General features: G+C 39.2%; 2 protein-coding genes and 1 pseudogene across 3 annotated transcripts; 1 reads left to right on the top strand and 2 right to left on the bottom strand.

Annotated features, from left to right (window-relative positions):
* Positions 1-1147: 1147 nt before the first annotated feature.
* Positions 1148-3158, bottom strand: diabloa (diablo, IAP-binding mitochondrial protein a). 2 transcript variants are annotated; one of them, XM_057351438.1, is made up of 6 exons: positions 3034-3158; positions 2803-2938; positions 2569-2694; positions 2301-2411; positions 2042-2138; positions 1148-1936 (listed from the first exon to the last, which is right to left on the bottom strand). In XM_057351438.1, exons 1-6 carry the CDS (start codon positions 3156-3158, stop codon positions 1731-1733), a joined length of 801 nt encoding a protein of 266 aa, XP_057207421.1. In that variant the 3' UTR covers positions 1148-1730. The 2 variants fall into 2 exon arrangements, with proteins under 2 accessions (XP_057207421.1, XP_057207422.1); XM_057351439.1 differs by having other exon boundaries at positions 2325-2411; positions 3034-3141.
* Positions 3159-6387: 3229 nt separating this feature from the next.
* On the bottom strand, positions 6388-7335 carry LOC130564459 (odorant receptor 131-2-like). Its single transcript, XM_057350538.1, has one exon. The coding sequence runs from the start codon at positions 7333-7335 to the stop codon at positions 6388-6390; it is 948 nt and encodes a 315-aa protein (XP_057206521.1).
* An 898-nt stretch (positions 7336-8233) lies between these two features.
* Positions 8234-10069, top strand: LOC130564458 (uncharacterized; annotated as a pseudogene).
* Positions 10070-13549: the final 3480 nt, after the last annotated feature.

Here is a 13549-nt window from a genome sequence, read left to right as displayed (position 1 = left end):
CGTCAACAATGCAGAGCATTGCAATGCGGCTTTACGATTTACCCTCATTCAGAGACACGTGATATTGACATGATAATAGCCTTAGATACTGCGTACATAGATCATTCTGTTTGGATATATTTAGGTTTTTAAGATCGCTATTTAATCTTTTTTTAATCTTTTAACTATTTTGTATTGTTTATCTTTATTATTGACTAATTTATACTTTGCGGTTGATCAAATGTTCTGTAATAGTTTATGTAAGCCAACTGGATGAGGGTTGAGTCAAAATTGATAACTCAAGGGCTTGACTCAAATGGGTCCTGGGAGGCTAGATCTCTAGTGAATGTCGCCCAGTTGACTTAGATGAAAGCATGAGCCATGCTGGGCACGCATTCCATAATGCTTTGTTTTATTTATGTCCTCCAAGAGTGATAAATCCCCAGCTGAGTGGTGCCATTTAAGCCAATCAATCATTTTTATTGGCTGCCTTCTGAATGTAGGCTATGTAACTTCTCTCTGAAACGCTAAGCCTCTGAAAGGTGTTGCACACGGTGAAATATTGTGTTCATGACTTTAAGATTGGTCGGTATACAGTCCATATGATGTCCGAATTATGCTGCATCACGTGTTGTTTAATACAGATATCGACCATGCCAAGTGTGAACCAAAATATACAGCACTCATATTTTATTTTACGATTTACTCACCCTCATGCCATTCCAAACCTGGATGCATTTCTGCAGAACAGATGATATTTTGACGACATATGGCCGTTATTGAATTCCGTTGTATATGGACACAAACCCACTTTTTTCATTTTTGACATGATAACTATGGTGAATAAATCATTAAATTTCCAGTTTTTTGCGTGAACTTTTTTTATACATTTTAAAAGCTTTAAGATTTTTTCGCATGCGCAGAGCACATCCTTTCACATTATTTCTCCATAAATGTCGTCACATTGCCTCCTACTGGTTAAAACCAAACGGTAAATATGAAGCCATGTATAACTTGAAAAATACTCTAACCACATTGTGACGGTCCAGGTCCCTCACACACAATTTACGTGAAATGAAATTAACTCAATTTAATGATACACTGAGTTTACTTGCTGGTCGCACGTGCTTTAAAATATTTCAGTACACACCCAACACAGCATTGAACAAGACAACTATTTATTACATTTCACACATTTTCAAAACCTTGACATCAAATCAATGAGGGTAATAAATAACATCTGTTTAAGTATGTGGTCTTATTGCAACATTATTGCAACTACAATTTAATACCTTTAAGGATTGAATACAAAATCGTTTATATTTTAGCATGACAATGACAAATGTACACAAAAGAAAATAAACAAACATAAAATACGAAAAAAATATATACATGTACATAAATATCAAATCAATGTGATTTCCATGCAATCGTTATAGCTGTTTTTCATACATTCTCCATGTATCTTTCAATGCATCTTAAAAGCCGCATGAGCAATTATTTTAACACCTTCAATTTATTCTTCACTAAATGAGTAATGAAATGCACTAGAATATATAAGACCGGTGTATCATTATTAAAGGAAACCATTGTAATGACTCTCACAATTTACAAACCTTTGCTTTGAAAGAAATGGCAATTCATTAAATGATTTAACAGTCTTTAAAGCAGGGATTCCATAACCAATAATCGATGTCATTTCATAAGGTGCATCTTAAATTCACAATGAGCGACTCTCTTTTCATATCAATCTAGTCTTCGCGAAGGTAGGCCTCTGGAACGCCTTCCAGCTCGTGTATGTCAATGCTGGAGGCATATTCAGCCATTCTCTGGATTTCTTCTGCTTTAGTCTCTGCCAATTTTTTCTCCGCTTCTTTTGAGATCTCTCTAACCTCCTCCACTTTGACCTGTGCCACCTGCAGGTTAGTCCTGGTTGCTGTACATGCATGCTCCGCTCCTGTCAAAAATAACAGATCTGAATCGATTCACAGACCAACATCACACATTAGAAGGATAAGGAAAGCTTTTAAAGACTGTATAACTATTAAATCTATAAACACACCTGAATTGTACGCTGCCTCTGCTGACAATTCACAGATGTTGATTGCATTTATCCAGTTTGACTCAAAACGGTTACATTCCTCTAGTCTATCACCAACCTGACAAAAGAAGAGATATTGTGATCTTACCTATAAAATAATTACACAATATCAACAAGATCTGTTTATCATAATCCTGATAATCAGGCTCTATGTCCTTTTGAAGGCCTTGTTCTACAAAAAGCAAACAATTAAACAAATATTTAAAGGAGCAGAATTTACCTCCACTCGCTGGCTAATGATCACCTGCCAAATGCTGTCATCTTCAGCGGGGGAGAGTTTGCCTATTGAGGCTATGTATCGCTTCTGAAGGGCAATGAGAGTATGTAGTGCCTGAAAAAAAGACAAAATGATACATTAGTTTATAAATATACAAAATTACACCTATTAATGGCATGCAACTCAACTATAACACTTATATATATATATATATATATATATATATATCACTTATTTCTTCATGGATTTATGATGTGTTCACATATCTTACTTTGGCATATTGTGTGAGCGCATCCACCAGTGCCAACGTGGTCTGAGAGAGGTGCGTGTTGGCACTGTCTGTGACCAGACAGGAAGCCCGGCGTATGAGCGATTCATGTGAGAGATTTTCCACTTGCTAGAACGACGGGAAAACGAAAGTTAGTTTGACGTTTTCAACAACGATAAAGGAATAAATGTTGTAGCGTCAAAAACGTAGGCGCAAAACTATTTACAATCACTTTACCTGATGTGTAAAGGGAACAGCACAGAGTCCGCTGACGACACTGAAAGCGACCGCGCTGCATCGCGAGACCTGGGGCAGGCGCAGCAGACGCTGCTGCTGCTGAAGGGAACCGCTCCAGAGCACATTTGCTTTGTCCCTTTGATGTGAGAAAATAAATTAGACCGTGGATAACTGGAAAACATGTCTTTAACACTACGTTTTTTTCTTAAAATTAATTACATATAATCTTACTTAAGGAGTTGAACTGCAGCACTCAGCCGCAGCGCCGCCATGTTTCTCCGGGCAACCAGGAAGTCGGTCCGTCCCTTGAGAAGATTCCCACCAGCGCACAAGCTGCAGTTTCTAAAAGCCTGCATGTTGCCGTTTAAGTCCTTACCAAACGAAAAATAATATAAAGATTATCCCTAGTGTGAGATTGTCTTAATGTGTAAGCCTTCAGTTAGTCTTCGATGTGTAATGGCACTACCCATCGGTATTTATATACTGCTGAGGGACTCTGCCCTCCGTGCGCACAGCTCTATTGATCCGTTTATTCGGACCTTTAATCTTGATTTTAGTGGTTTAAGTTCAAGGAAAGATAGGGGTTTGACGCACATTTACATACTGCGTCAGCACAGAGGTTCTAACAGGCTGTGGTAAACACAAAGCTCACAGTAGGCAGCAGGGGGCAAATGGTGACCCCTTCACAACATGCATAAACAATGTGTATTGAGAACATAGCATGCATGGGACTGCTGGACATGTTCTGCACGTTTCAATGGGGGTGTGGCAGAAAAACAAGTCTTCATGATAAGAGAGAAACCCAGTGGACCAAACTCCTGTCCTACTCTTTCCCAGACAATATGAGGTAAAGCCAAGAGGTAGGCCTATACCTTGAGTTTACTTATATGGGAGATAACATACTTAAAAGGGAACTCCTTCATAACTCAAGTCGTTTGTCAAGCCTAGGACCTGTGATGTTGAAGTTTGGTTGCATTGCAGTCTAAAAAGGAGGAAATTTGAAAAATGTTGGTAACTAAAACCGTTGGTCCCCATTCATGTCTATTGTATGGACACAAAACCAATGCCAAGTCAATGAGGATCAACGTTTTTTTTCTTCAAAATCTCTTCTTTTATGTTTTGCAGAAGAAAATCTCACAGGTTTAAAATGACAATAGGATGAGTTAATGATGACAGAATTTTCATTTTGAAAGTGAACTATTGCTTTAAGAATAATTCTGTAAACATTTCGGCATCTTTAGTTTCTTTATAGTTATTGCACCAAACTAAACAAAGATTATAGAGACATACATTCACAAAAATGCATGAGAAATCTTAATGATACAAGATATATGCCCTGTAGATGCTGACTTCTTGTTGCATGAAGTTGCTCATGCAGCAAATATTTCCACTTATATTGCTTTATTTTGCCCGTTTAATTTGTTTATACTTATATATAAGTATAGTCATGTTCCAGAAAAAACAATATGTACATAGAGTACTTATCTGCCTCAGTTGTGAACGTACATACAAACAAAAGAATTTATAGAGCTCAGGGTCCAAATAACAGGAATCACAATACAATACATTTGCATGTAAAGGCCACATAGCAGTGCACACGTTGCTTTTTCATTGATGTTGTTTATTTTTTAAGAGTAATGTCAAATCAAGTAAGACTTTAAGCTGCACTTATATGTTTATGTAAAAGCATCCTTTTTTCCCCAAATTTCAAATAAAAATATTGTTCATTTTTGCATTTATTTGCATTTGCATCCATATTTGTACATGTATTTAGGAAAAGTTCCAAAATTATTTTTTATGTTTGTTTTTTAATATTATTTATTAGCTGTGTAAGTTCCATCAGTTGTGATTATTCCTGTATAATCACCCACAGTGTAGCTGCTATAGTATTTTAGCAACTGTTTTGCGTGATTATATTGTAAATATATAGATACCTGACACTAATTAAAAACATAGATTTCTGTTTTAAACCCAGGGTGAATAATCAAATTCTATAATTACAGTTTATTTGCTACCTGTATCATATACAATAGACAATACACTGGTTGCTCTCCAATTTCTGTCCATTGCAAATTCCAACATTTTACTTATTTTGTAAAAAGTCATACTAAATGTTAATAAATAAGAGAAGACACTTTGTATTCTACCTGTCACGCTCAGTAAAATCAACAGAGGTCGCCCTTAAGCAATTTATTAAACGCAAGACGCACTTGTAGTTTGCAAGACATTCTCTGGATGCTTTGTGGAATATAACAGCCATTACGGCTTATTCACTCCGAAGCATGCATTTGGTCAACCAAAACTGTAGAAAATTATGTAACTGAAAATTTTATGATGTGACAAATTTATGATAGCATATGTAACATGTAACATATCATAATAACATAACACATTTTGACACAAATGTATGCTAAAAAGTTGTTTGTGCACTCCTAGATTGTATCTTTGATCTGTTATGCATTGGATTGAATAGACCAGAAGATAATCAATTGTTTATCTGTGTCAGATGGCATTTAAAACCTTTATTTTGCATATCTGTTGCAAAACCAGAACTGCATAACATTTATCATCTATATAACCATAGACCAGAGTACCTCCTGCTTGTGAAGTGATGCCAAATGCAATGAAATAGACTAAATAGACAGTCAAATATGTTTGGATGTTATTTTGCATTATTTTAACACAGTCCATTTTCCTTTTATTTAAATACTCTTTTTAATTTCAACTTGAGTTGTGTGTTTCACATTTTAGTTCTACACGTAGGCTATGTCAATGGCTCTACACACTGTGTGGATTATAAACAAGAAAACAATGATGATATATTATGGTGATTATTGTGATTCACTCAAAACATCATGAATCTATACAATATGATATTGGTATGTTTCTTTTTTGTTTTTGCTGTAATAACATTTTAAAACATGTTTTATTGTGACAACTTGCCCCTCTAATGCGGCAACTAAACTAAAGTAAAGTAATAATAGTCATAATAATAATTGACTGAACATTTTTACATTGTTTAGTTTTGTGTAATTATGTATTCTGAATGCATTTGTTCACCAACATTATAGAGAGGTTGTGTAGACACATATATTTACAAGAATGCATAAGTAAAGATAAATGACATAATATATTAAGATGCCCACGCATCAAATGTTGCCACTTATATTGCCTCGTATTGGTCTGTTTACGTCTTTGTTTCTTTGTGTATATATTGTACATGAGTACTTATCAGCCACAGTGGAAAAAACATACATACAAACAAAGAGATTTATAGAGGTCAGGGTCCAAATAACAGGAAACACGGGCTATTTGAGGATTGCATCGTGTCACATGTACAGTAAAGGTCACATAACATTTTACACATACTGTAGCTGTATGATCATAGTTGCACATATATGGATTATAACTGTGCTAATGTCTAAAGTGAACTTCTAGTATTTTTGAGCCTTTATGAGCCTTTTGTTTATATTTTATACATTATAGAGTTTCAATAACTGTACAATGGATTCCAGTGCATTTTGATCTTTTGAGTTTCATGTTCTGACTAAACACATCACAGGCTTCACCAGTTGATTATCATGTTTATCTATCTGTGTCAGATGAGATCACATTTATTTTACATCCCAGGTAATAAACCATAGCTGCATAGAATTTCTCATCTCTAAAACCATACACAAGAGGACTTACTGCTCGTGATGTGATACTAAACACCAGGAAATTGACAAAACGCACAGTCAGATATGTTTGAATGTCATATTGCATTACTACGTTCTCAATGTACGGACACACAATCTCCACAGAACACAGAAAAAACTGAATGATGTGCAGGGAAATTGTGCGTTGTCCTTTAGATGAAGATTTTTTGTCACTAGAGGCCGCAAGTGCGGCGAGGAATATCATTACATAACAAATCACCTCGATGATGAGGATAATCAACATCCCCACAATAAACAAGAGACCCCTGCCAAAAAAGCGAATCCCTTCAGGGATCATAATCTCATAGTGACAGTGTGTTTTTTGAGACAGGTATTCACGAGAAGCGGTGGAAACCAGGATGAGCATATCGACAAATGGGATTATGAAGCTCAAAATCCAAATCATGAGAATGACCATCAGTGCTCTTCTAGAGGTGGAGATGGCATTATGTCGCAGTGGCATGCAAATGGCCACATAGCGCTCCAGACACATGGCCATGATGGTTAATGGTGCACATGCTGTTATAGTATCAATTAACATACAAACAGGGACACAGAAGTGCAGTGGTATTAACACAACATTGTATGAAAGTATAACTACTAAATCTGTCAGCAAAAGAAACATTAGATCTACAAGGAGAGAGTGACCGAACAGTATATAACGTGTGTCTGTTCTGAACGCTTCTTTCCTGGAGAATGTTAACAGCATGAAGAAGATGAGGTAAATGAACGGCCACACAAAGATCTGGGTCAGTGACAATGATATATTCCTCCGGACCAGGTCAACTTGGATCAGGTGCATCTGCTCAACTTCACTTGCATTCTGGATGGCCATTGGCGCCACATCTAAGAAAAGCATTCAGACAACAAAACAATTATTAATTCAAGTATCATAACTTTACAAAATATCAGCACTACGATTTCCATGTTGATGTTGAAAACAAGACTAAACCACTTACTGAATGTATTGATGACACTGGATGGTCTGAGCTCTTGCTATGTGAGCCAAAGTATGAAGTGAGCTGATAACAAACATTTATATAGCGTTTAACTTGAATGAATGACAGCAGCTTAGAGCTAAATTTAAACTTGTCTCTGTTGAGACAGGGATGTGGATAGAGACGTAGAGCGCAATGTGACAAGTTTAAATTATTAAAATCATGTCATTAACTACGGTGGCGTATTGCTGCCAAGTATATTTTATTTTTTCCGCTCAATTATGTCATTAAAACGAGATAACATGTCGTTTTAACGAGATAATATGTCATTTTAACGAGATAATATGTTGTTAAAACGATATAATATGTCGTTTTAACGAGATAATATCTCATTAAAACGAGATAATATGTTGTTAAAACGAAATAATTTTCTTGTGTAAACGGCCGTTTCCAAGCATCTGAGTCACTCGTTTGCCTAAAACTATGTCTGACTCAAATTCTTCACGGTCCCCAGACGAGACGGATCACTCTCAGACAAACCGCCTCCATCTGCCGGACCCAAAACAACGTCTGCTCCGCCAACTTCCGACGCAGAGCCGCAGGCTTCTTCACGAGGCCGCAGGCTTCTTCACGAGGCCGCCATTCTACCTGCCGAACTACACGCACGCCAAGACGCCGAAACCCTGACTCGCCGACGAGACCAACAACTGCTTCTCCGGCATCATCCTCCCGCTCGGCAACAACAGCGGTTCCCCGATCCAAAAATGGACGGTCGTGAGTTTGAGGCAGGCATTGATGAACAACGACATAACGTTTTCCCGGAGATTGAGCAAAGCAGAACTATACGCTCTCTACACATCAGCAAAAGAAACCTACCACTCACCCAAATCCTCAGCACCTCGCAAGGCGGCCAGTAAATCGAGCAAAGCCCACAAGACCCCCAGCTCGTCTCGCTCGACACCGCCTCGCACAAGATCCGGGCCTTCTCACACAGCACATCGCCGTGACGGACCATCAGCGAGCTTGGGGGCGCCACAGGCAAACGGGCCCACACCAGCTCCCCAATGTCGCCTACCCTATACATCTACTCATTTCCCTTTTCAATGGCCCCCAGCCCCCGTAGCAGATGCTAGTCCAAGGCTGCCTCTGCTAGCCACTCAAGCTACACAAGCTCTCCAGCACTCACTTCCTCCATTCACAAACCCCTCCCCCTTTCCATGGAACCCAGCTCCAACAGCCGACGCTAGCGTGAGGCTGCGTCCGCTCACAGCACAGGATCATTCTTCACTTTCCTTTCCCCCTTTTTCTTCCCATGCTGCTGCTTTCTTTCCCTCTCTAGCCACGGGGGGCGATTCAAGCGTGAGGCTGCCTCCGCCATCAATCGCAGCCCTCGGCACTAACGTCAATACATCTTTTCTGCAGTCTATATCTCCATACTCTCTATTCACAGCAACCCCGCTCCCGCCCCAGCCAACGCCACTGCACTCGAGCCGCCCCCAGTAGCCCAGAACATCAGGGCTCAAATTCTAGCAGAAATTCAAGATGTTGGCTCCAGAAGTGGCCAATTCCCAATGCCAGTACCTCACTATTCCGAACTAATATTCTCATAAACCACCCGTTAAAGCCCCTCCTTGATGCATCACTCAACTCCATCCTCCAAGCAGTCTCTCCCAGAACCCTTCAAACCTATGCAACCGCTTGGAAGTGCTTTAAAGCCTTTCACCTTTCCTACAACCTACTGTTCCCCGATTTTTCCCTTCTCTCCACATCCTCATTTATCTCCTACCTCAACAACATCAAAGGCCTCCAAGCCGGATCCATCAAAGGCTATCTAAGCGGCATCCAGTTTTTCCACAAACTCATTTTCGGCTATCAATCCCCCGAAATAAACAATTCCCAAATTTCCCTCCTGATCAGAGGAGTTCAACGATCCCAACCCACCCGCCCTGATGCCAGACAACCAATAACACTAGATATTCCGCACTAGCTATCTGCCCATCAATACTGCCCGCACACTCGATGCCATGTTCATCTTGGCCTTCTTTGGTTTTCTTATGTTCCGAAATCACCATCACATCAAATTTCGACCGAAAAATTCACCCCACCATTTCAGATTTATCCATTCTCGATAGAGAAACCATCTCCTTCCTAATCAAACAAAGTAAGACAGACCAGGAAAAAATGGGCCATTTCATTCACATATTCAACCTACCGTCACCAATCCAACCATACCAAACCATTCTTGCTTATCTCCATCAGAGAAACACTCAAGCTAAATCTCAACTCGAACCTCTATTCATAGACGACTCTAACAAACCAATCACCCGCTTCTGGTTCCAGAAACACCTGAAATCCGTTCTCCAGCAATCAGGCTTCCCAGCAGACGGTTTCTCTAGCCATTCATTTAGCATCGGAGCAGCAACCTCAGCAGCCCAGAAAGGTCTCTCCCAGAACCAAATTCAAACTCTTGGGCGATGGTCTTCAGATGCTTTCAAAACCTATATCCGAACTAGTCGACTCCATATTAAAAAGGCCCACCAAATCCTCATCAGCGAAACCACCCAAAATTCCACCAAGGAGGCTCAGCCGCCCGATGCAGTGAGTATTGAACCCCCGTCGGATGCTGCATGAGCCCTCTCTGTCTAACAACTCTGCAGTGAGTATTGAACTCCCGCCGGAGGCTGCAAGAGCCCTCTCAGTACAAAAACTCTTCATTCTACCCAACTACTGGCGTGGCCCAACCATCCGACGCAGTGAGTATTGAACTCCCACCAGATGCTGCAAGAGCCCTCTCAGTACAAAACTCTTCATTCTACCCAACTACTGGCGAGGCCCAACCATCCGACGCTGTGAGTATTGAACTCCCATCGGACGATGCAAGAGCCCTCTCAGTACAAAAACTCTTAATTCTACCCAACTACTGGCGATGCCACGAGTATTGAACTCTTGTTGGATATCACAACCTCCCGGTCGAGCACACGGCCAAGCACCCTCACTTTCCTTGCACAAACCAAGGTTTAGCCTTCTCACGCCGTGAGTATTGAAGTCCCGTCGGATATCACAAACCCTCCCGGTCGAGCACAACCACTCTTCCCACCCAACAAGGCTTTCCCGTTCGACGCCATGAGTATTGAACTCCAGTCGGAAGCGCAAAAGTACTCCTCCCTTTGCACTAACTCCCTGCTTTGCACTTTCCCCCTCGGGCCAAATCCCGGACTCGGAGCCCTCCCCTCGGTCAGCTCGCCAAATACGCATATCTTTTCATATCCTTTTTATGTAAGTGTGAACTAGTGAAATGAAGTTTTATTAACCAAGTTCGGGAGGAACACGTCAGATAATCAAACGAATCTACCACAGGTGATACTCATTCCGTAACCATCCAACCAGGGATATAAATACACAAAGTCTTACCTCCATTCCTCGACAGTTTCCAGGCATCCCTCCACCACCCCTTCTCCACACTTACAACCTCTTAGTCTCAACCGGGGGGATGCTCTGGGTTCGGGCCTAATCCCGGGCGCGGGGTCCGATCCCGGGAGTGAGGCCGGATCCCGGGCTCGGGCCAAATCCTGGACTCAGAGCCCTCCCCTCGGTCAGCTCGCCAAATACGCATATCTTTTCATATCCTTTATATGTAAGTGTGAACTAGTGAACGAGATGTTATATCATTTTAAACCTATTTTTCTCACTTAGGTTTTCATTAATAGACAATTCAAAAGGAATTGCATGAATTCAATAAATGAATTCAGTTTTTTGACGAGATGGTTCATTTAACTGAACTGATGCTATTAACTGAGCTATTAAACTGGATTTTACTAAGATAAAACAATTAAAACTGCTTGCATTTATTTGATGCTCGCGCTTGTCCAGCACGCGCATTCTCTGTTCTGCAAAGAGCCACACTCTGGCATCATTAAAACATTAATGGTTATTTCGTTTTACCTCACTGCATGATATTACTTAAGCGGTTTATTAATATTCTTTTCTTTATACCTCACAGATGTGAGAGTAAACATATATTTGAATGATTTTCGATCGATTTGGCGCATTTAAATGAACGGACCCTGATGTTTGCGAGTGTGACTGAAGAAGCTTTTGATAGTTGTATCTAAAAAATGGACGTCCTGCTAAACATGGTAAGACAAGAATATAATATTAAGCTTAAAGATAATATTTATTCATCTCCGTCAATAAATATCTGTTTGAATCCTCTTGTGTTGAAGTCTTTGGTTATTTATGTCATTCACTTCAGTATCTGAATAAAGTGTCTGATGCTGATGTACAGTGCTGTGCTAAGTTTTATTAATCGTCATATTTTGTATAATACATTTAACTAGAAAATTATTTAAATTATGCATCAAATTTATTCTTTAATGCACAGGTTAAAGCACAAATTAATTTAATCCTCCATGCGAGGGACGATGTGTTTAAATACAATTATAAAAACTATTTTAACTGTTTGGTTGTTGGTTGCTGCGACGAATATGGTCCGTTCCATTTACGTCTTCAGGAGGAAACATCACGTCCCAGCAATGTCCAATGTTACATCATCCCGACGAATATGGGAATCACAAAGTTAAATCGCTGGAACGTTATTTGGTACGTCGTGGCAATGAATATGGTCCAGTCGTCACTGTGGTAGCTGAGCGGACCCATTAGTGGCATTATTCCTTGTTGATGAACTAGACCGTTATGGGAAGCTTCGTGGATATAAACTACTACATCTGAAATGTATTCAGGCTAGATTTGTTGTCAGTCAAACATGTATTAAATATTCTGGATCCATAAGTGCAACTCAGAAGAGAAATCGCTGTCTTGATTTTGGCTACACTGTAAATAAGAAATCCCGTAAAAAACGGATAAAGTACTGGCAGAAAATTACCAGTACATTTTCCTTTATTTTATGGACATTTCCGTTAATTCTAAAATGCAATTTAATGCAGTGCAAATTTTAAAATACAGGTTGAACAACTGTAAAAATGATATTAATACAGTAGGCCATGTTGTGCCCTATTTTTACGGATTTTTTAGAGTGTACCGTACAGCGGGCCGTGGTTCGAAAACATGACATTTTACCTGTCCATCTAGAAAACATGTCGCTTTCACGTAATAGGTTAATGTGTAATTATTATGAGAGGTCATATTATCCCTTTATAACAAGAAAATTATTTCGTTTTAACGACATATTATCTCGTTAAAACGACACATTATCTCGTTTTAACGACATATTATCTCATTTTAATCACATATGATCTCGTTTTAATGACATAATTGAGTGGAAAAAATTAAATGTAGATGGCAGCAATACACCAGCGTAATTAACTTTGCAAAATCTACATTATTTTTTCACCTTAATCATGTTTTTTTAATAGGTTGCTTTAAAGTGGAAAATCACTTTAGCCACGCTGGGCCATCAGGATGAAATTTGTATACCTGATTGTGAAATATGTGATCAAATTGTAATAAAACTTTCTATACCTGAAAGGATATTATTCAGCGAGGTTTAAGGAAAGCTGTATATAATCAAAATAACATTTAAAGTTTCTTGAGTTATTATTTGGGGTTTTCAGTCGCATCATTTCAGTTTCACGGTTCCGTCAGTGACAACATCATTAGATAAAGGTTTCAGAGAACTTAAAGTGCCTTGATTACAAAAACAGGATCTTTAGGAATCATTTGATAAAGAGTTCATAGCACTGGGTAATGGACAATGGGTGACATTGTGTGTGTTCTTATTAGCTTTAACCACATAATAAAACAGACTTGCTTTGAAAATGTACAGCACTGTTTTGATTGCACCATATGAGCTTCAGGGCCTCTAAGTGCACCATGTACAACACTGAATTAGGATTAGGAAACAATAAAGAATTTCTCAAACAGCATTGACCAGGCCATTATTCAGGATCAGCTGTGGCACGAACCCAACTGTTGGGTTATAAATATACCTATGCTGGTTGGTTTATCTCATTGTTGGGTCAAATATGAACATTTTCTGGGTTGATTTAACCCAACAACTTGGTTTGTCCCTTTTTGACACAACGCTGGGTTGGAAATAACCCAGCATATTTTAGAGTGCCGTTACATTGCATTACATTTATGCATTTTACAAAT

The sequence above is a fragment of the Triplophysa rosa genome, linkage group LG14 (assembly GCF_024868665.1).
Source record: "Triplophysa rosa linkage group LG14, Trosa_1v2, whole genome shotgun sequence".
Lineage (NCBI taxonomy): Eukaryota > Metazoa > Chordata > Actinopteri > Cypriniformes > Nemacheilidae > Triplophysa > Triplophysa rosa.
This window is presented reverse-complemented; position numbering and strand designations above follow the sequence as displayed.

Bases quoted from the DNA above. Each gene is read 5' to 3' on its own strand.
- diabloa (XM_057351438.1), bottom strand. From the start codon at position 3,158: ATGCAGGCTTTTAGAAACTGCAGCTTGTGCGCTGGTGGGAATCTTCTC. The intron at 2,939-3,033 runs GTAAGATTATAT...CTCACATCAAAG, and splicing joins GCTGCAGTTCAACTCCTTAA to GGACAAAGCAAATGTGCTCT. The intron at 2,695-2,802 runs GTAAAGTGATTG...CCGTCGTTCTAG, and splicing joins CTGTTCCCTTTACACATCAG to CAAGTGGAAAATCTCTCACA.
- LOC130564459 (XM_057350538.1), bottom strand. From the start codon at position 7,335: ATGGCCATCCAGAATGCAAGTGAAGTTGAGCAGATGCACCTGATCCAA.